The sequence below is a fragment of the Cyprinus carpio genome, chromosome A7 (genome assembly GCF_018340385.1).
Source record: "Cyprinus carpio isolate SPL01 chromosome A7, ASM1834038v1, whole genome shotgun sequence".
Lineage (NCBI taxonomy): Eukaryota > Metazoa > Chordata > Actinopteri > Cypriniformes > Cyprinidae > Cyprinus > Cyprinus carpio.
Genome location: NC_056578.1, coordinates 28,290,526 through 28,314,251, shown reverse-complemented (window position 1 = coordinate 28,314,251; position 23,726 = coordinate 28,290,526). Strand labels below are relative to the sequence as shown.

The 23,726-nt window shown below is 37.4% G+C and overlaps 1 protein-coding gene across 1 annotated transcript in view; it reads right to left on the bottom strand.

Annotated features, from left to right (window-relative positions):
• LOC109083500 (N-acetyl-beta-glucosaminyl-glycoprotein 4-beta-N-acetylgalactosaminyltransferase 1-like) overlaps positions 1–23,726 on the bottom strand; it is a 132,010-nt gene that overhangs the window by 11,457 nt on the left and 96,827 nt on the right. Inside the window, exons 9-10 of the mRNA XM_042760659.1 lie at positions 18,677–18,755; positions 10,063–10,129 (exon numbers count right to left, since the gene is read on the bottom strand). Coding sequence (XP_042616593.1) covers positions 10,063–10,129; positions 18,677–18,755 — 146 coding nt within the window. The remainder of the gene's footprint in view (positions 1–10,062; positions 10,130–18,676; positions 18,756–23,726) is intronic.

Genomic DNA, 23,726 nt, shown 5'->3' with positions numbered 1-23,726 from the left:
TGCTCTATTGGGTTGAGATCTGGTGACTGTGGGGGCCATTTTAGTAAAGTGAACTCATTGTCATGTTCAAGAAACCAATTTGAAATGATTCGAGCTTTGTGACATGGTGCATTATCCTGCTGGAAGTAGCCATCAGAGGATGGGTACATGGTGGTCATAAAGGTATGGACATGGTCAGAAACAAAGCTCAGGTAGGCCGTGGCATTTAAACGATGCCCAATTGGCACTAAGGGGCCTAAAGTGTGCCAAGAAAACATCCCCCACACCATTACACCACCACCAGCAGCCTGCACAGTGGTAACAAGGCATGATGGATACATGTTCTCATTCTGTTTACGCCAAATTCTGACTCTACCATCTGAATGTCTCAACAGAAATCGAGACTCATCAGACCAGGCAACATTTTTCCAGTCTTCAACTGTCCAATTTTGGTAAGCTCGTGCAAATTGTATATATATATTTATATATATATATATATATATATATATGTATATATATATATATATATGTATATATGTATATGTATATATATATATATATACACATATATATATATATATATATATATATATATATATATATATGTATATATGTATATATATATATATATATATATATATATATATGTTTGTAATTATATTTAGATATTTTATTTTTTTTTGCCATAAAGTTGACTGTTGATGCTCATGGACAGCTTACAGAAAATGAAATCGTTACATGCATATTGTTAACACAACTGCAAAATCTAATGCAACATTGCATTAACAGAGCCAAAGATGCATTAGAGTGAGGTGAGTTACTGACTGCATATTTTAGTACATTTTTTAAACTGCATTCCATTTGCACACTAAATCTTAAGCCAGCACAGAGACTCAACGAACATGTTGCTCTTCAACATTATCCACAACGCTGTGCCCCAAACCCCTCATGAAACTCTAAATCTAAGCTCACTCTGAGAAACCTCATTTCTGGTTGGATCAGGTTTTTTTTTCTTTTTTATGGATACTTCCCCAAGGCTTAAAGATATTCAACCACGCTCACACACACTGCCTCTACACTTGGTGCTCAGTTTATGGGCACTGAAGCATGCAGGTGTGTGCATATGTGAGAGACTGTATTCATTATGGTTTATCTCCTGACGTTATGAGAGCTCATAACTAGCTAGCTGCTGATGAAAACACACTTTAATTAGTCCTATCGATCCACTGCAAATGTGTTACTAGTCAAGTATGAGCTATAGAGTATCAAAGTCTGTAAATGATGGCAGCAATGCAGAAAGCAAGCACACAACACTGATAGTGGGATGAAAAGAAATAATATAAATGGTGTTGGATTTTACAGCAACATCCAAGATGAAGAAAACAGACAAAGGGATGGAGCAGAAATATGCCATTAGGAGGCTGAAAGACTGCAGGCTTTGACTAATGTGTCCATTGATGCTGTTGAAGCTTAGTCATGAACCATCTGGCTTTATTAACTACTGAAAAGTCCAAGCAAATGTGTAGTTCCAAAAGCAACCCCCAAATAAAAATAACTATTATAATATAACAAGCTTTCACTGTAATTATTGCAATGTCTTTACATTAAATACATTATTAACATATTTACTGTCGATATTCCAGAATATTATATATATATATATATATATATATATTACGATGTCATAAGTTATCTTTCATCTTTGGGCTATGCCCTGTGTTTTGTTTGGTTTACATTATTGATATGAATGTTTGTTTTCTATTGTTTGTTTAAATATAATTTTGGGTTTATTTTTCTTGTCTAAGGTGCACATTAGGTCAAGGAAAAGAGACACCAAAAGGTTCATTCTGTATTTATTTATTCAGAGTTTAGCAGTTTTAGTTCCTTACTTTTTTCTCCTCTGGGCTCATGGCTGAAGCATGGATCTGGGGTGGAGGTTTAAGAGGAAGTGCGGCCTTCCTGCTTCCCATTTTATACCATCATATGGAATTTTGGCTAGTGTAGGCATAGTGTACTGGCTAGTCAGAGCAGGGGGGTCATCGGCTTCTCTGACAGAGAGACAGAACGTCCCTCTATTGTCTTCACATCCTGATATATAGCACACGGTATGTCAGACCGTTTTAATGGGAGAGGTTGACAAGCATATAGAGAACGTACAGCAGCGACTCGTCAATAGGACTCATGCAGCGGGATCTAGGCTGTCAAACGTCGGTGCTCGAGGTGCCACATTGGTTTTTGGAATAGGGCAACGTTTTCAATGATCGCGGGGTAGCATCAACTGTGCTGAGACTCGAGAGGATGGAAGCAGGTAGTATGGATGATGAAAATGATTCTTCAGTAATTGATAATGAGGGATGGTCACAGATTACGGATTCATCAAACAAAAGGAAAAATAGAGATTCTGAGTCAGATGAGAACAATACTAGAGTAGGAATAAACAAAGCAAGGAAAATTGAGGTAGAATACAAAGTAATGGTTGCATTTTCTGGAACAGTCGAAAACAATCAATAATCCAAAGAAATTTACAAAAATAATCAAAAAATCAATTGGAAATATTAAATCAGCAAGGTATCTGTCAAACAACCGTGTCCTCCTTTTTTGTGTTGACAAAAAGCAGCAAGAGATTGCATTGACGATCAAAGAGCTTGGAGGTAAAGCAGTCAAATGTTATGTACCGGGAGAACTTGATAATCTTAAAGGAGTGATTATGGGGGTACCTGTATCCTTATCTGATGAGGTTTTAAAGGCACAGATTGCGAACGAAATGGTGACAGAAGTGAAGCGTCTGCTTTCTAGTAGAAATGGTAATAAAGAGAGAAGTACTACTGTTGTACTAACTTTCAATTGTAAAAACTTACCGGAACGTGTTAAAATTGGTACGGCCATTTGTTAGACCAGCATTGAGATGTTTTAATTGCCAAAGATTGGGGCATGTTGCTTCTGTCTGTAAGGGGAAAAAATATGTTCCAAATGTGGCGGAGAACATTATTATGGAAAATGTGGAGAGGGGGTTGAACCTAAATGTTGTAATTGTGGAGGGCCACACAGTGCAGCGTTTATAGGCTGTAAAGCCCAAAAGCAAGCAACGGAAGCAATGAACCTCAAAACAGTACAGAATATATCATATGCTCAAGCAGTCAAGCAAGTACAAGCTACAAATGGAAATCTGAGGGAAAGTATCATAACTCAGTCTAAAGACACCTGCAGTCATAAATGTCTTGAGGATGGAAACTTGCTTGTGGTAAACAAAATTAATTTTGTAGCATTTATAGCTGAAGTCATTAATTGTTCAGCTCAAACAGACAAAAGAACTGAAAAGCTGAAAATTATTATATCTGCACCAGCTCGACATCTTGGTATTACTGAAGTGTCAGTGGAACAGATTCAAACGATACTTGGACAAACTGAAGGAACAGTAGGGAAGGATGATCCTTTGGGTAGTCAGAGAAGTAAAAGTAAGATATGAAAATATTACAGTGGAATGCTCGAAGTTTGATAGCAAATGGGCAAGAACTTAAAAGATTTGTTTACCAGCTAGCAGTTTTACCAGACATTACATGTATTCAGGAGACTTGGCTTCGTCCGCAGTTAAACTTTTGTATTCCTGGCTACAAATTGGTTAGAAAGGATAGAGTTGGTACAAATGGAGGAGGATGTGGGACATTTGTTAAAGATGGGGTGACTTATAGAGAAATAATAATAGATGTCTTAGGGGAATGTATTGCTGTAGAGGTGTGGACTCAGGGAGGGGGATTAAAGGTGATAAACTTTTATAATCCTTGTAATCAGTTAACTCTAGATGATCAACATATAATAAGAATCAAAGCTGGGGAAAATTTGATATGGTGTGGGGATTTTAATGCACATAATTCACTTTGGGGTAGTACTTGCACAGGTAATAATGGTTGGGTAGTAGAAGAGTTAATGGAGGAATATGCTTTAGTGTGTTTAAATAACGGGAAGGGTACTAGATTCAATATAAGGGATTCTTCGATGTCATGTATTGATCTAACAATAGTCTCTGGAACTATAGCTTTAGAATGTAAATGGGAAGTACTAGAGCAATCTACATTGGGAAGTGATCATTTTCCAATTTTATGCAATGTGGGATTGGAAATTTATCAACAAAATAAAACAATGCCAAATAGATGGAGATTTGATAAAGCCAATTGGGATAAATTTAACAGGTTATGTATTGATGGAATGGTGAATTATAGCTTAGATGATATAGATTTGTGTTCTGATCGATTAATTACAATTATTATAAATGCAGCTAAAGAATCCATTCCTAAATCAGAAGGTAAAGTAAGATTGAAAATTGTTCCATGGTGGAATGATGAATGCACTAAAGCTGTTAAAGATAGAAATAAGGCTTTTAGAGAGCTTAAGAAAACCTTAATACCTATAACTTTAATTAGTTATCAGAAGAAATGGGCTCAGGCAAGGAAGATAATAAAGCAAGCTAAAAGGAAGTACAGGCAATCATTCTGCTCCACAATAGGAAGGGAAACCCAAATAGGAGAGGTATGGGGTGTCCTCAAAAAATGGTTGGGGTTTACAGAACGCAGAATATACCAGTACTAGTAGATGAAGGGAAAACAGCAGTGATGCAAGAAGATAAAGCGGAAATGTTTGCTTCCACCTTTCAAAAGGCACACAGCTCAGATAACCTAGGAATAAATTATAAGAGACGGAGAGAAGAAATATTAAAGCAAAATCAAGATATTTTGAATAAAAAACGGATAGTAAAACAGCTTTGGATGCTGCCTTTAATTTGTGGGAATTTAACAGAGTTTTAATGAGGGTTAGAAGTACTGCTCCTGGGAAAGATAGAATCTGCTATATTATGATTAAACAGATGGATGACGTAATACTTAAAGTAATATTAGATCTTTTTAACAAAATTAGAGGGAAGGACAATTACCGCTATCATGGAAACAAGCAACTGTAATCCCGATTCACAAACCAGGGAAAGATGCTACTATAGCAGGAAATTATAGGCCGATAACTCTGACGTCTAACCTCTGTAAAGTAATGGAAAAAATGATAATTAATTGACTATATTATGTATTGGAAAGCAAAGGATTAATGGCCCCTTATCAGTATGGTTTTCGACCAGGTAGATCCACCCTAGATGCACTAATTAAATTAGGGACAGATGTTAAAAAGGCGCTAGCAATGAAAGAGGTGTTAATGGCAGTATACTTTGACATCGAAAAAGAATACGATATGATGTGGAGAGAAGGATTGCTGTTAAAGTTGCAAAGAATGGGAATTGAAGGAAGATTTTATAATTGGTTTTAAGTTTCTTATTCGGACAATCAATTCAAGTCAAGGTAGGAAATACAATTTCTGAGATGGTGAAGGTAGAAAATGGAACACCACAGGGAAGTGCCATTAGTCCTTTATTATTTAACATAATGATTAATGATGTATTAAAGGAATTCATCCAGGAATTAAAACAGCTTTATATGCAGATGATGGAGCAATGTGGAAGAGGGGAAGAAACGTGAAATATATAGTGAAAAAAATTCAAGAAGCAATTGAGATTGTAGAGAACTGGTCATCGGAATGGGGATTTAGATTTTCTATATCCAAAACGTGTTGTCAGTTTTTTACTAAAAAGAGGATTGCAGAAAAAATTAACTTTATTTGTATAAACAGCCACTAGAAAGGGTATCAAATTTTAAATATTTAGGTTTATGGTTTGACTCCAAATTAACATGGAAAATTCATGTCAAATATATTGAAGAGAAATGCAGCAAAGTACTGAATTTAATGAGATGTATAGTAGGCCAGGAATGGGGAACTGATAAACAATCTATGATCAACATATATTGTACTCTCTTAAGATCCGTTTTGGATTATGGATGCATTAGGCTATATATGGATCTGCATCAGATAGTATGCTTAAAAGGTTAGACTTAATTCAGGCACGAGCATTGAGATGTATTACAGGAGCAATTAAAACAACTCCAATCTCAGCAATGCAGCAATTATTGAGGGGAGTTGGGAGACTATAAACTTAACAGGAAATGGTTTTGCTTGGAAAGCATTGGAAAGTCATTTTCATTAACGGCAACTATTTCCCCAATACCCCTGTGGTTTTTTAGCCAACCTGAAGTTGATTTACTAATTCATGAGAGTGTTAAAAAAAGGAAATATTGATATTAAGAACTATACAATTGAATATATTAGAACAGTCTATTTTTCATTTCTCCTAATATACACAGATGGATCAAGAAACCCAGAGATAGGTTGTACTGGATCAGCATTTTATGTTCCTGAATTTAAAATAGGAAAATATGGGAGATTAACTGATGGGACCTCAGAATATACTGCTGAACTGGTGGCAATTCAGATGGCACTTAGTTGGGTGGAAGAGGTGATGCCAAACAAAGTTGTGATTTGTTCAGATTCTATGGCATCACTTATAAGCCTACTAACTTATCAAACAGTTAGATATGATATTTATGTAGAAATATTGAATATTTTGTATAGATTAAGGCAAATTGGAATAATAATTAAATCATAGACAGTAAAAGAAATGGACACAGCGACCCCACTGGATTCAACGGAGACAAGTGAAGTCAATTAAAAGCATGCACTTCCTGGGGGTCGAGCATACTGTGCAGACTCAAACTGAGCTTGATGATGTAGATGTGACGAGAGCAACCTGTCCGACAATTATAAATCTTCTAATAGCTGTGCCAAAGAGAAATCTGAATCACCCACCGAATCTTGCAGAGACGGCGAGCGTGAACAGGAGCAAATTTTGGTAAGTATTCTGATTAATTATTTTGTCATTTTGCATAATCACAATTCCCCCGATTGCCTCATAGACAGTAAAAGATTGCCTGCGAGCTTCTCCTCCTGTCCATATGGTAATTTACTGTGCGACAGAGAGTCGCAGGTTATGACGCAATCGTCAGCCTATTTTTACAAAAACTGCTTCTATGGGGCCATAACGTAAGATACAAGGTAATGGAGCCTTTTATACATTTTCGTGTTTGTTTAGAAATAATTAATGGACAAATGGAGTCTTTAAATGCCTCAGATGTAAATTGATGTTATTTGCTGTCAAAGTGATGCCAAAATGAATGGGAGTCAATGGAATGCTAACAGCAGGTGGGGGTCCGCTAATCAATGGCGGCGCCCGGGGAAGCTTCAATAAAATATGAAACCCTGCCCCCTTGAATTAAATTTGTTTGGGTACCAGCTCACGCAGATATACCAGGATCGGAATAGAATGGTCGGATAGATAATAAAGATCGGATAGAATGGCTAAAGAGTCACTTAAACTGAACTTCCCCAATATTACTGTTGCATTAAGTAGGATGGAAGGGAAAAGTATCATTAAAGAAGGTTGTAACCAGAAATGGCAAATGAGTTGGAATGAGTGTAAAACGGGAAGGCATTTATATAATATACATAAAACCGTAAGACAAAGTAATATAACACTAAATTTAAGTAGAGAGGATCAGGTTATTTTATCAAGACGTGACATGGTACGGGATTATGCGAATTATGCCAAGTAAAGGAAACAGTTGAACATGTGCTGTTTTTCTGCCCCCAGTATGATCTGGAAAGGAATGAGTTAATAAGAGAGCTACAGGGAATAGGTTGCAAAGTATTTACAATCAAAAGCCTATTAAACATAAAACTTGGATCCGGGAAAATTGTAAGGTTAGTTTTAAAATTCATTAAGCATAGTGGTCTTAGAAATAGAATATAGACATCTTTTAACATACTTCTAGACTGAAATCACTTCACACTCCAGCACAGGTGGTGGCGGTATGCACCATAAAGTTGGTATGCGACCCGCCAATAAATCCAAAGAAGAAGAAGAAGAAGGGTCATCGTTTACTGTTTATTTGGAATGTGTATATATAAATGTATTGTTCAGTTTTTTAATGTGTTTTTGTAATGTTGATCTTATTTAATTTTTGACTTCATATTCAATTGAGTTCATGTAGATGTTTATGTGTGTAAATGATTTTTCTTTTTGTGTTTTTCCTGTGATTGGGATGGTTTGACCCTTGGGTGTAAAAGGGCGCACTTAGCCTCTTAGGAGTTAGTTCTGGTTGGGGCCTGGTTATATTTATATATTTATATATTTTTGGGGCCATTTATATTTATATTCAACAGCACATTTTGTGATCAGAGGCTGTCCTTAAAGTCCTTAAAGACCTTAACATACGCCGAGTTTTGTTGATCAGTAAAACTCATTTTTACAGAAGGCTAATTTTTTTTATTTATTTATTTTTTTTGTTAAAGATTTGGTCAGATTTCCCCAACCACCTGCACACAAAAACTTGATGGTTCTGCTCAAATCGCCTAGGGTATGTGACATATTTTAGCTTCAAAACTAAAAAAAAAAAAAAAATTGCAAAAGATTCAGAGAGTTACTTATCAAATATAAAAATATACTTTTTTTGTCTTTTGGAAGTTGCATTGAAATTCATTTTGCTCAAAAATCTGAGGGGGCACATGCCCCTCGATTTGAATGGGTATGACACCTCTGCATGTGACCAACTTGAACATGAGACAAATCTGCAAATCTTTTTCGCCCTTGTAGAAAACTCTGAAATGAATGGAATTCACCAGTGATGAATGTGACTGGACACATTCACCAGCAATGGTAAATGTGACTGCACCTTAGGGGTATAATTTTGCAATTTTTTTTCTTAGACTGTACAGTTTCAAAAATAGCTTTATTAACTCTAGAAGTCAGAAAAATATTTTATTTTAGTGTATTATTATTGTATTATTTTTATTATTTCCTTTTTTTATTTTACTTTTTGTGAATTGATATCATCCCTTTTATGTTTCTTTGTCAGTTACAATGTATTTTAAGTATTTTTTTTAATTTGCACTGTTTTATATGTACAGTTGTACAGAATGAAAATGCGTGTCAAATATTTGTTTGCCAATAAAGAACACTAAGTAAAAAATATATATACTGTCCCTTTAAATTCAACATTGATCATTAATACATAACCATGATAAACAAGGTAATCATACTAAAAAAATTAAAACGTGAAAAAAATAGAAACTATAATTGCACAATAGAAAATATAATTAGACAATACAATGACAAAATACAAATAAACACACAAACAAAACAATTGGAAGGGAGACAGGTTCCCATATAACTGACAGCTCACCATATACTGAATCTGTTGCTAACAGAGTAGAAAGACAGTCAAAGCCAAACCACCCAGGAGATCTCGCTCCATCTGCAACTCCCTGATGGCATGTCGAGAGAGAGAGAGAGAGAGAGAGAGAGAGAGAGAGAGAGAGAGAGAGAGAGAGACGAGAGAGAGAGAGAGAGAGAGAGAGAGAGAGAGAGAGAGAGAGAGAGAGAGAGAGAGAGAGAGAGAGAGAGAGAGAGCATGCCTTACATGCAGTGGGGTCTTCCTTGAGGGAGTGGTCTGCATGATTAATTATTAGGACACTCTGGAGTTGGCTTCGTACTCTCCGGTGAGCTACGTGGGATGGCGATGGAAGCTAATGCACATCCCCCTCTCCCTCAGCTTGTTAAGTACAGTGAGGATTTAATCGAAAATTTGCTTTCGTCTCAAATAATTATGTATATGAAGCAAAGGAGGGCCATGGGGATTGTCTTTCTCTCTTTTTTCCCTGTCCCTCTCTCACTTTGTGTCTCTACTTCCTCTTAAAAGCATGTGTAAATTAAAGTCAGTTCCCTTGATGAATGGCAATAATTTGAAGAGGAACGTATGAACCGGTAATGCTTGATAAGACGATATGCAAAAGAACACAAAGCATATGCTGACTGTAACAGCAAACACACAAGGCTCAGGGGCATGTGTTTTCTGGTGATTACCTAGCTGCCACTGCCTACATTCAAATATAAGTACAGTGACACTTTCCACGCAGAATCAGAACCTGTTATGTTCAGAGGCTGTGAATGTTAACTGCAATATTCAGATATGATTAGGACAGGAACAGTTTGCAAATGGTACTCTTGAGAGTTCACTTCTATTTTCTGTTTTATCTTCCCTGAAATTTGCACATGTATTTTTAGCATGAAAAAAATCTCTAAAAGGAATGAACATTTACCTGTGTACAATGAGATATCAGCTGAGTCAATGACATCATACTTCAGCCCAGGAAGGAAAGGTCTCCACTGCAAGAGAAGAGATAGACAAACAAAAAATGAGAGAAAAGTGTACTGGTGCAAATTCACAAATCAGCTGCGCCACTTTTCAGATTTCAGGGCAGAAACAAGCTTCTTATTCACTTGCAATACAGACACTAACAATAAAATAAATAAAAATGAATACATATTTTTTTAAATTTAACATTTTCATCAAATTTATTATTCACTAACAAGCTGTCATGTTTATGTTCAAGAGCACTCTTCCTGTTCTTTTTGTTATGTTGTTTCTGTTTTCTAGTTCCCTGTGTTTATTTCCTGTTTCCTTTGTTTCCTAGGCTTCTAAATATGTTGTCTTTTGTTTCCATAGTTATCAATTCAGTTCACTTGTGTCATGTTTAGTTGCTTGTTATTCTGAAGAGCTGCTAAATTGTTTTTCATTGTTCCTTAAACAACCAAACCTTGACACCACCCACAATGCACAAATTTAAAATATTTTAATATCAATTGTTCAATAACCACCTGCAAAAATATCCCACAATTAATTATTCTGTAATTATTCTGTAACCACCTGGAGTCCAAATTGACCAAATTACATTACTAAAATATATACTGTGAATTAAATAAAATATTTAAAGGCAAATAATTACTTGCATTTAATTTTTTACTAACCACCTGCAGTCCAGCTTAATTAAATTAATTTCAAATAATAAAATCTCTCTCTATTTTTTTTTTATTATTATTTAAAAAAAAATGAATAAAACATTGTGAGAATTTTAAACAAGTCATCTTTACTCTTTTTTTGGCAGCAGTAATTCATAAAGTAAAACTCTAAAACTGGGCATGTATCCAGATGTGCAGAGGAGATGATTTGAAATAGTTGATTTATGGTGCTTGGACTGGTAGGAACGTGTGATGTTGTACAGACAAGTATACCTGATTGTGATAGTTTAAAGTATTCAAACAACTACTTGTCTGAAATAATCTGAAATAGTGCCATACAAATTGTGCTCAACAAATTGTGTTTTTTTTTTTTTTTTTGCCATATTTGTGGCGTTATCTATTTGCATAAATCCTTACATGCAAATAAATGGCACTATCAACACTTGCGATTCATTCTTAGAGAATCGCCCTCCCCCTTTCGTCTTTTTTTTGCTTTTGCCCTCACAATGCTCTAGGATGGCATTGGCTCTCGAAACAGGTGGGATTCAGACACGTACCAATTCTCCTAAAGAGGCTGTACAATTACAACATCAAACTTGGCCACTCTCACGCAAGAGGTAATTTAGCAGTCGCATAACAATAACTTATCAATCTGATCTTCAGACACACACACACACACACACACACACGCACACACACACACACACGCACACACACACACACACACACACACACACACACACACACACACACACACACACACACACACACACACACACACACTAACCCTCACAGGAAACGTTATGCATTTTTACAATTTCAATAAAACTCATTCTGTATGATTTATAAGCTTGTTTCCCCATGTGGACCTCAATTTAGGTCACCACAGTGATATGAGTCCCCACGAGTTGGTGTGCATTCAGGTTTAAGTCCCTACCAGGATAGAAAAACATGTACAGTACACACACACACACACACACACACACTTAACAGCTGAACAAAGACTGAGAAAGGAATGGAAGGGGAAAAGATACAAGAAAAAATAAGAGAACAAAGAAAAAGAAAATAAGAGAGAAATTAATTTGGATCAGTTTGATGTCGATATTGCTTATAGTTTGACAATTCCAGACCCAGAAAATTGTACATAACAGAGCAGCAGTGTCTATCAAACTCACTGTCTTTGCATACTAATTAGTCACAAGCACACACTCAAAAGATGATTGTTTAGAAGATTATTTGACTCAATTATGAATTGCTGATTGCTGATTTATTTGATAGTCAAGGAATCTTGACAAAGACTCAATCCTGCTATGTGCCAAAATCAAACATCTAATACACATACCATTACTAATAACACACTGATGAGGATTAGTATACATACACACACACAACATAAACATCCCACACACCTGAATAAGTTTTCTTCAGTGTTTAGTATTCACCCTGTTGTTCTGTACAGCTTGTGTTTCTCAAGGTCAGATCTGCCTTTCGGGAATCGATGGAGTGCAGTTACAGCACAATGTCAGATCTGAGAAGCCTCAGATGCCTCTTTGCCCCCACACGCACATGCACACAAAAATATATCCATGCAAACAATCATGCACGTTCACACACTGATAAATATACACCTAAGCAGTATTACACACCAGTCAAGGACTATATACGCTGCTAAAACTAACTATCCTTTGTCATTGCATAAATGACACATGATGCTTTTAAGTAGCAAAGATTTCCACAAAGCTTCATATGTTTCTGCACGTATAACTGTATGCAGTCAAAGACAAACACATTGCAATCCCTACAAAACAATGTGCAACTTGCACAAAGTTGCACATATTGCATCAGCTACAAATTTATTTCTCTTTTGTTCTAACAATAAATAAAATTAGCCCATACACTTTTGACTGTCAGCACCATCCATAATACCTCTTACTTCAAAGGTCATATTGGACAGTTTCTGGTCAGACTACATCAGACAGGTTTTATTAGATCTTACAAAAATCCCTACAAAGCCTGAGGATTCTGTTAAAATACTAATCAAGCTCAGATTATAAGGGTGCGCGATAATGACAAAAAAAGATATCTCTTTATTTTCTGGAATTTTGTTGATAACGATAATTTGACAACATTTTCAGAATCAGAATCAGAATGAGCTTTATTGCCAGGTATGTTTACACATAAGAGTAATTTGTTTTAGTGACAGAAGCTCCGCAGTGCAACAGAATGACGGCGACAGAACAAAAAACACATAATAAAAGAATAAAAAATACAAAGTAAGGAATAACAATATACAAATTGATCATTGAATGTGCAGGTATATTACAATAGGCAGTTATGTATGTACAGGTATATTATGTGCAAATATTTATGTGTGAATTGATTATTTGTTTTGGATGTATATGTGTATGTGTATATAAATATAAATAGTGTGTGTGTTCCACAGTTATTGTCAAGTGTTCATGAGATGGATTGCCTGGGGGAAGAAACTGTTCCTGTGTCTGGTCGTTCTGGTGCTCAGAGCTCTGTAGTGTCGACCAGATGGCAACAGTTCAAAGAGGAAGTGTGCTGGATGTGAGGGGTCCAGAGTGATTTTGCCCACCCTTTTGCTCACTCTGAATAAGTACAGTTCTTGAATAGAAGGGAGGGTTTTACCGATGATTCGCTCAGCAGTCCGGACTACCCTCTGTACTCTTCTGAGGTCAGATTTAGAAGCTGAGCTGAACCAGACTGTTACTGAAGTGCAGAGGACGGATTCAATGATGGCGGAGTAGAACTGTATCAGCAGCTCCTGTGGCAGGTTAAACTTCATCAGCTGGCGAAGGAAGTACAACCTCTGCTGGGCCTTTTTCACAATGGAGTTAATGTGAATGTCCCACTTCAGGTCCTGAGAGATAGTGGTGCCCGGGAACATGAATGACTCCACTGCAGTCACAGTGCTGTTCATGATGGTGAGTGGGGGGAGAGCAGGGGGGTTCTCCTGAAGTCCACTATCATCTCCACTGTTTTGAGCGTGTTAAGCTCCAGGTTGTTGAGAGTGCACCAGACAGCCAGCTCTTTAACCTCCTGTCTGTAAGCAGACTCGTCACCGTCCTGAATAAGACCGATGAGTGTTGTATCATCTGCAAACTTTAGGAGCTTGACAGAGGGGTCCTTAGATGTGCAATCATTGGTGTACAGGGAGAAGAGAAGTAGGGAGAGAACACAGCCCTGGGGAGCTCCAGTGCTGATTGTATGGGGGCTGGATGTGTATTTTCCCAGCCTCACTAGCTGCTGCCTGTCTATCAGGAAGCTGTTGATCCACTGACAGACGGCAAAAACAGCTTATTGATTCAGTAACGAAACACTGTTGTGTGTTGCTCAGAGACGCAAAACAGTTCTGCTGTGGCTTTGTTTGAAATTATTTTTGTTGTCGAAATACAGCAAAAACAAGAACCGTTGTGTCTGTAAGTCAACTAATATTAAAATTGATAATTGAGCTGTTCATGAAATCAATATCACATTTGATTTGGAGAAAAACTTCACCCTTTGTATGATGTTAACTATATCAGATGATATACATATAAAAGACTAAATCACACAATGAAATGGGTGCACTGATTTTGCGATATACTCAAAAGTCAAATCGCATATCGTTTAAACAACTATTATGATATTATCCTAGACGATATATATCACACACCCCTAGCTCAGAATAACTTTGGTGTAGGATGCTAAGTTACACTCAGAGCAACCAAGTTTAAGGGTTTTCTGATTTAATATTTGTTATTGGTGAAATTGGGAAAAGGGGGTAAACCTAAAGAAGCACTGAGCCTGATTATATCGAACATCTAAAGCATCTCCAGTGAACTCCACAGACTAGCTCACTGCAGTTTGGTTAATAAATGAATTCCTGTTTTTGCCACAGATAATTAGCTGTTTTCGCTATTTGGTGTCTGGTCCCTGTTGACTCTCGAGCTCAGAATACCTCTAAGTTCAATGAATTTATTCATTGGGCTCCTCTCATGTCTTTGAACCTCCTCTTCTGTAGCACTCTGCAGTGAAAATAAGTAAGGAGTGAAGCACAGATCTTGGGCCTTCTCAGCCTCCAGGCACTTAAAGTTGTGTGGATTTGAAAAAAAAAATAAAAAAAATCTTTATAAGTGATACAAAGAAAGTTGTGCAGGAGGGACTTGTTTTTATGATGGTCACAGTAGCGTTGCATGTAGATAACAGCTTTAGTTGAAGATAAAAATGTCCAGTCTCTAAGACTTGCAAGGAAAGACATGCAACAATTCAGTTGACAGATTCTGAGCAGCAGTGGTAAAAACTATAGAAAATGACACTAAATCCTTTCTGTCCAATTAAACAGCTTCACTATCAGTACTCTGGATTGTCCAGTCAAATGTCTGAAAAAAAGGGTCAAACTAATTGAATTTTATTCAATGTTCTATAGAGTTTCTCAAGTTTTTTCTTTTGTTTGACTGACTTTAGTTAACGTATTACATTCAGATTAATAATTCATCAAAAGATTCAATCATAAAGCAATGAAGTGATCTAGAAGCCATGATTTAAGTTTACAAATGAGGCCACTATTCTAAGAAGCACCATAAGCAGCAGAGATGAGAAAGCTTTATTAACCTGAAACATTTATGAATTCACTTTTGTTCTTTAGCCATAATTGCTATGTTCAGCAGATGTTTTTATCCAAAGTGATTAACAAAAGAGGAAAACCAAAAAAAAAAATGCATTGGATCCTATGAATACAGAATGAAAAGTTCTGTTATACAAAGCTCCACAATTGACCTGAAAATTACAAGCCAGTACAGAAGTATAGGGGGAAACGTGTGACCCTTTGAAACAACAGAAGGAGAATAATACAGTTACAGGGATACTCCACCCCAAAAAGAAAATTTTGTCATTAATCACTTACCCGTAAAAGCTTTGCTCGTCTTCAGAACACAGTTTAAGATATTTTGGATGAAAACTGGGAGGCTTGTGACTGTCTCATTGACTGCCATGTAAATTTTACTGTCAAGGTCCAGAAAAGTATGAAAGACATCATCAGAATATTCCATCTGCCATCAGTGGTTCAATCTGAATTTTATGAAGTGACGAGAATACACTTTGTATGTGAAGAAAACAAAAATAACAACTTAATTTAACAATTTGCCTCCTTTGTGTCTGTCCGCATCACCGTAGCGCCATTTTGGAGAACATCCGCTGAACGCAAGCAGTGTATGCTCTTCTGTGTCAACCGCGCTGCACGGATGCGCTGTTTTCATTCAAATCAAAGCGTAAATACATGTAGAAAACATATCTTTGTGTCGCGGCTATCATAGAATAGCGTACGTAGTTTGCGTTCAGCAGATGTTCTCCAAAATGGTGCTACGGTGATGCGGAGAGACACAGAGGAGACAAATTGTTGAGTAAAGTCGTTATTTTTGTTTTCATCGTGTACAAAAAGTATTCTCGTCGCTTTATAATGTTACGGTTAAACCAATGATGGCAGATGGATTATTCTGACGATGTCTTTAATAGTTTTCTGGACCTTGACTGTAATTTACTTGGCAGTCAATGGGACAGTCACAAGCCTCCCGGTTTTCATCCAAAATATCTTAAATTATGTTGGAACGACATGGGGGTAAGTGATTAATGACAAAATTTTCATTTTGGGGTGGAGCAACCCTATAAGTAAGTGCATAAAGGGCTATGTCAGTATAGACAGACCCCTTTAAATGGTAGACTCAGGACTCAGGTTGGTTAGATTAATATGTTGTGCCCTGTCATGTTTGCTAAAGACCTCTGCTGCTTTCTGGATCATTTGCAGGTGTTTGATTGCCAGGGGTGCACATAAGTTTTTTGGTCTGGTTCTCATGAGATCACCTGGAGATTTGGTTTGCTATTCAAACTGCACATAGTGTGACCCATTAAATATATACATAAAAAATATTATAATAATACTAATAATAGTATTACACTTTATTTAGTAAAATAAAAAATTAAATAATAATGTAGTAAAATAAAATAAATAAAATAATAAACAAAATAGTGAATAATATGTGATAATATTATTATATTTTAAAATAACAAATGACAATTAAATAAAAATAAAATTATTTTATAGTACACTTAAAAAATACACTACTAATATTTAATTAATTTATTTATTTATTAACTTTTTTTAAAAATATATTTTCAACATTTTCAAACTTAAAATCAGCAAGCTTCTATTTTGGCGGGTTCCCAGTAAGTAAATGCACTGCCAGTTTTAGCGCTGCTGGGTAAAGTTCATCAGTGAATGAAATGTCACAGTTTTGCATTTTGCTTTGAAACTGACAGCTCATAGCCTAGATTTATGCTTTTAGTTCGAATGGAAATCTTATACAGCATTATAGTTAGTCGATCTAAAACAGGGATTGTGCATTAACAGTTGTCAACCATAATGGTACGCAAATTAGCTGTATGAATTTAAATACCCAGCGCATTTTTTTGTTTTGGTCGTGCATGCGCACCTGTGCACCACTTATGTGCACTCTTGTTGATTGTGCATACAGCAAGGCTGAATAAAAGAGCACTGCAGTAGTCTAGTCTAGGGATGACTCAAGCCTAGAGGAGTGGTGCAGCTTGATTAGGTAAGAAAGGTATGATTTTACTGGAAAATCTATATGCCTGGATGATAAAGTAGGTCCCAGAGATGTTATGTGAATCTAAAAGAGGAATGAACCAAGCACAGAACCCTGCAGTACCCTGTGCTTAGCTGATTTTCCTGCTCTTTTATATTTAACACAAAGCTGAATTTTGTTAAGAATATCTACAATGTAAACTGTGTGGAATAATAAAGGGGACAAAGTAAAGAAATTAAAGCATGATAAATAACATTTAATTTTGTATAAGTTTACATTCATATGCAGGGAGAGAGACACAGAAGGCGCAACAGTATCTTAAAAAAATAGAATAGAAATTTATTAAATTATGTATTAAATATATTAACTTAATAATAACTTTTTAATTTTATTTTATTTTACAAACTATATTTCCATTTAGGAGATCCTATTCATACTCAGGTTTTACTATTGAATCTTAAGCAGGAACAACACAAAATGATCTAATCTGTTTATAATCTATTTGTTTTCTATTCCATTATCAGCTCTGTCTGCCTTTTTCACTCCCCTAACTCACTGTCTCTCTTTGTTTGCCAATTACTTTCTATCTTCTCCTAGATAATACGATTACTGAAATGCACTGTTTAAACTCTGCATCCTTTGGGTGTACTCCGGACACAATCAGGATATCAAAGAGCACTACATCTTTCAGGTCAAGGCTTTTATACTACTCAAGGATATTGTAACAGCTAGAGATGTAGTAAATGTTTTAATGACTAATGAATTACAAAAATAGTGTACTGGTAGATGTTTGTTTGCTGTGGATATAGCCATTATATATTTACTAAATTTGACATGGTTTATATTGCAGCAATAATTCTGAGCTGGCCATTACCAAGAATAACTCTGTATGTGTTTTGTAGATTTGAGTAAAGTGGGTCATGGAAAACGTTTCCCTTACTAATTTGCCACGTTTCTCATCTTTCCACTTATTCAGCTTTATATAATGCAATAACTGAGAGAGAGGTAGAGAAAATAGTAGAAGGCATAAGTGTGGCAGACTCCTTAAACATAGAGTTCATTCATCATGCATGCCATACTTCAGTCTGTTTACTTAAAAATAAATGTACAATTATCAAAAAAGCTCTGCCTGGTAGGCAGTCTAATGGAAAGGATACTAAAAGGTATCAAAATATCCTGACTAAAACAATATCAGGAAAAAAGTTTTACGTACAATTTCTACACACTTAAAGTATGTTTTATTGACATTTGGCGATATTTCAACATCTACAGTAAATTACCAGAATTTTCCAAACTCCAGCACTGTACTCACCCCCACCTCCACATGGTCTGAACCTCTCTCATCTTGCTTGTGCAAAACCTCAAAGTAGTATCGCCGCGAGGACATGAGACTGCAGAGAAAAAGAGAGAGACAGGTGGAGGGGGGAGAAATTGAAGTGAAAGAAAGAGAGGGCAGGAAACACTCTCAGAGAGCTATAGAGGGACAGATCAGATGAGGAAAGGAAAAACAGTGGCAGATGCAAAGATGAAAAATGCACATTGCACCATAGAATCACTAAGTTGCCTTCTCATCTTCTCAAAGAAGCATTATGGTCTTGTTCAACTACTAGAAAACAGAGATTAGTAGTGAAGTAACCTCTTAGTTATTTATGCTAGCCAGTGTAACTTCATTTGATTTTAAAGCAAGCTGTACAAGCAAGACTTCCGGCAAACCTCAAATCCTAAAATACATATTTTTAAAAATGATGTGTTGACATATTAAAGCACATTTAAATAAGGGATAATGTACATCCAGCCGGTTGTTATCGCAGAATAACCGCCGACAGGGTGATCAGGATGTCTTGTATCACCCTGAAGGGGATATTCAGTGATAACAACTGGCTGAATGTACATTATCCCACTTATTACATGGCTACTTGCCACATAAGTAAATAATTAAACAAAATATTGATTTGAGTTGAAATATTTGAGCCAGACCACTTATTACACAACATTTCACCACATAAATAATTATGGCGATAAAAGATTTAAGATAAAAATGTTTTAAAATCTTACCAGTTTGTTAGTTACAGTATATCTTATAATTCATTAGTGTACAAAACAATTGTCGCAAAATGGCAGCAGCTGCATTTGTATAAATTAAGAGAGTGAGTCCGCAATACCAGGATGACATAATTAAATAGTTGTACACATAATATTGAATTGAAGTTTAATATTTTATTAGCTAACCAAACGAAAGCTTCCACAAAGAAAAAACTGTTCCTAGCAAGAGTATAGCGCCGACTTCAATTACCTGGATGAGCTTGTGTTATCAGCTTTTACCAGTTTTTTCAAAGGATAACATACCTCGGAACGTCATGACCAGTGTTGGGCAAGTTACTCTGAAAATGTAATCAAACAACTGATTTCTGATTACTCCTTTTAAAAGTAATCACATTACTGTTCTGATTACTTTATTTCAAAAGTAATTAGTAATGTTACATTACTAGTTACGTTACTTTTTTCTCTATGAAATTTATGAAATCCCAGCATACACGCTCCTGATAAATATTTGTTATTAAAGCATCAACATTCACAGAACACTGTTATTTTAACTAAAGCAAGCAGTTGCTGCATGCATGGTTTGGCATGGCAGAATGCCAATAAAGAGCGCTACATTTGTAATTTCTAAAAGACATCTCAGTTAATTGCAATCTCACAAATCTGTTATAACATTATATATATATATATATATATATATGCATAATGAATCTTTCATAATGTCTATAGTTCTTGTGTTATAATGAGAGGATTCGTGAGCTCACAAATTTCAGCACTGCATTGCTCAACATTGCAAACAGGTGTTATAGCCTAAATAGAAACTCTGCATAAGCTTGCACCGTTTACATAGTTTATATTTTATATTAGTTCACGTTGCTTTTGTGCAATAGATAAATAACAATTTATTTGTTTTAGATATTTTATGTTTAGATATTTATATTTTGCTGGAGTCCCGTGAATCATTTTATTCTCTTTATACATTGACACTGGCCCCACTGCCCCCATTCGCTTGTTCTCCCACAGACTGCCACTCGCCAAGCACCAGGCTGCCGAAGAAATGATCTGAGATATGGCGGCTAATGGCATTATTGAGCCCTTGGACAGTCCCTGGGCCTCACCTATGGTCATGGTGCGGAAAAAAACGGGGGGTGGCGCACATGCGGGGACTTTCAGCAGCTAAATACGGTCACCCACAAGGACTCATACCTGCTGCCATGCATTGACGATGCGTTGGATTATGTAGCTGGATCCTGTTGGTTCAGCTCTGTGGACTTGTGCAGCAGGTATTGGCAAGTGGAGCTGGTGTCAGAGGCCCGGCCCAAAATTGATTTTACCATAAGGCATGTGGCAGTTTAAGGTGATGCCCTTTGGACTGTGTAATGCCCCAGCCACCTTTAAGAGGCTGATGGAGCGGGACCTTAAAGACATTCCCCGCACCCGCTGTGTGGTCTATTTGGAAGATCTGTTGGTCCATGCCAGAGACTTTGACCAGGCTGACCACAACTTACAGGAGGTCCTGACAGCCATCCATAGCGTCGGGTTATGACAACAAAGGTGGCTGCAGTGAGGAATTGGCCCCCACCAACCAACATCACTGAGCTGCGGAACTTCCTGAGCCTAGCCTCCTATTATAGGAGTTTCGTCAGAGACTTTGCCACCATCGTCAGCCCCTTACATCAGCTGACAAACAAGGGCCGGCAGTTTGGGAGGTCTGAGGACTTTGCGGCAGCCTTCCAGCAGCTAAAAGCATCCTGCACGTTCACTGTTGTGATGTCTGCATGACACAGAAGGGACCCAGCCAATGCTCTCATGCGCCACTGCAGCAGTACCTAGTCGGGTCGCCCATGGAGAGGACCGGGGTTGACATCCTGGATCCGTTCCCCATCACAGAGTCTGGCAACCGCTTTGTCCTGGTCGCTATGGACAACTTTACAAAGTGGCCAGAGGCGTATGCGGTGCCGGATCAGAGTGCTTCCACGTCGGTGCAGCGACTAGTGGATGAGATGTTTGCCCGGTTCATGGTGCCGGACGAACTTTATAGTGACCAGGGGCGGAATTTTGAAAGCCGATTGTTCACTTAGGTGTGTCAGCGGTTGGGGTGAAAAAAAACAAGAACCACTCCCCTCCACCCTCAAAGCGATGGACTGGACTGGACCTGGCCACCCAACTTGCCATCTTGACCAGTCAGCACCAGAGAGACTGGGACCAGCATCTGCCCCTGGTCCTGTGGGCGTATAGGTCAGCAATGCAAGAGTCGAGCAAGTGCACACTGGTGGTGCTGATGTTTGGGAGGGAGCTCCGCACGCCTGTGGACTTGGTGTTCAGGTTGCCCCCCGAGCCAGAGATTGCTGGTGGACCAGAACTGGACTACTTCCAGCGATTGAAGGAGCATCTGAGCACGGTCCATCAACTGGCCAGGGAGACTCTAGAGGACGCTGGAGCCCGCCAGAAGCGGACGTACGATGTCCGGGTCCACGGGCCTACCCTTGGGCCAGAGGACAGATTGTGGGTGTTCTGCCCCCAGAGAAAGTGGGGGTTGTCACCCAAACAGACTCATCATTAGCAGGAACCCGGGGAGATTCTGGACCAAATTTTGTTGGTGGTCTTCCGGGTCCGAATGCCTGTATGGGGTAGATGAGTGGTGCTTCATAAGGATCGGTTGGCACCGTACCACCCACTGGCCCCAGAACAAGAGAATGGTGGAAGCCAAGGTGGCTCCCCCACCATCCACTCCCAGCGCAGAGACGGACAATGACGGACTCAGGGCTGAGCCTGGCACTGGGGGTAGGACATCAGGGAGGCCGAAGCATGTTCGACACCGGCCAAGGACATTTGCTAGAATTTTTTGAGGGAGACTAGGGTTGTGGGGACACTCACCCTTTCTTGGGGAGGTTATGTAATGACCTGGCAGTCAGCGCTAGCAGCCAGATGCATTAAGGGTATTTGTTAAGAGTTGATTCATGTGTTATTTAAGCAAAATGGTTGGGGTTTTGTATTAGCAATATTATTTGTGTCTATGTTTATGTTAATTCGGGTAGGTTTGGTTCATTTACTGCCCTGTTATGTAAAAGTGTGGCTATCACCGTCATGGAGAGAGATGTGTAGGGGAGGGACTTGGTGATATGGCCTTGCCTGTTTAAGTTTTTATTCTGTGTTCAGAATAAAAAGAGAAAGAAGACAGTGCTGCCTCCTGCTGGCATGTTTGTCTGTGCTTCCGCTCACAGAGACACTCAGATTCGTTCGGTGTATTGGACACGAGTGCTCACACTTTCCGCTAGCCAAAGTAAAAATTGTGACATTTAGATGCTAGCACCCCGCTAGTAATTATCTTTGCAACAGTTTAGTAGCCTAGCTTAGCTCCGGTCAGCCCACGTTCTATAGAACAACTCCCAGTTGTTACAATACTATCACTATCACTTTGATCATTGGAAGATCTCGTTTTGAGGAGAAAAAGGAGAAATCAATCAAGTAATCCTAAGAATAAAGTACATTATTTTACTGTACTAGATTTAAAAATAATAGTAATAATAATATCAACATAAAACAAGACAACCTAATAATACAAAACAAATTAAGCAATAAGGTCAGAGAGGCTTTGTCATGTGCTTGTTAAAAACAATGTGCTTGTTAAAAAATATGGTAACACTTTATTTAGGGGCTCTTAACTAGTCGCTTATTAGCATGCATATTACTAGAATAATAGCCATTTATTAGTAATAATTAGGCACATATTAATACATTATTCTATGTTCCTAATCCTACCCAATACCTAAACTTAACAACTACCTTACTGACTATTAATAAGCAGCAAATTAGGAATTTATTGAGGGAAAGTCATAGTTAATAGTGAATTCTGATGCAATAGTGCAATAGTGAATTAAAAGCATTCCCTATTCTAAAGTGTTACCAAAAAGATTTTAGAAAACATCACCCAATATCAAAGCAAAATTCAAAGAAACACCTTTCTAAACTCAGAAATGCCACTGCAGGTTATTTTCCCCCAAGTAGTTTTTGTTCTTCTTTTTTTTTAAATTAAACCTCCAACAGAATAAAATGGCAAAGTTATGCGACTTCATAAAAAATAAGAGAGTTCTAATGTCAGCTACCAGAAGGTTTTTATATTTTATGTTCATAATTGGATGTAAACTTTATATCTTTATGTATAAACAGACCACAGGATTTGGATTTCTTTTAGCAAGATGATCTCATCTTAGAAATGACAGAAGTCACAAACAGACAGACATGTGAATATAGCAGCTTATTATGAAACACGATTATTCTTCAGATGTTCTTCTGGAGTTGGTTTGATTAAATCATCCAAG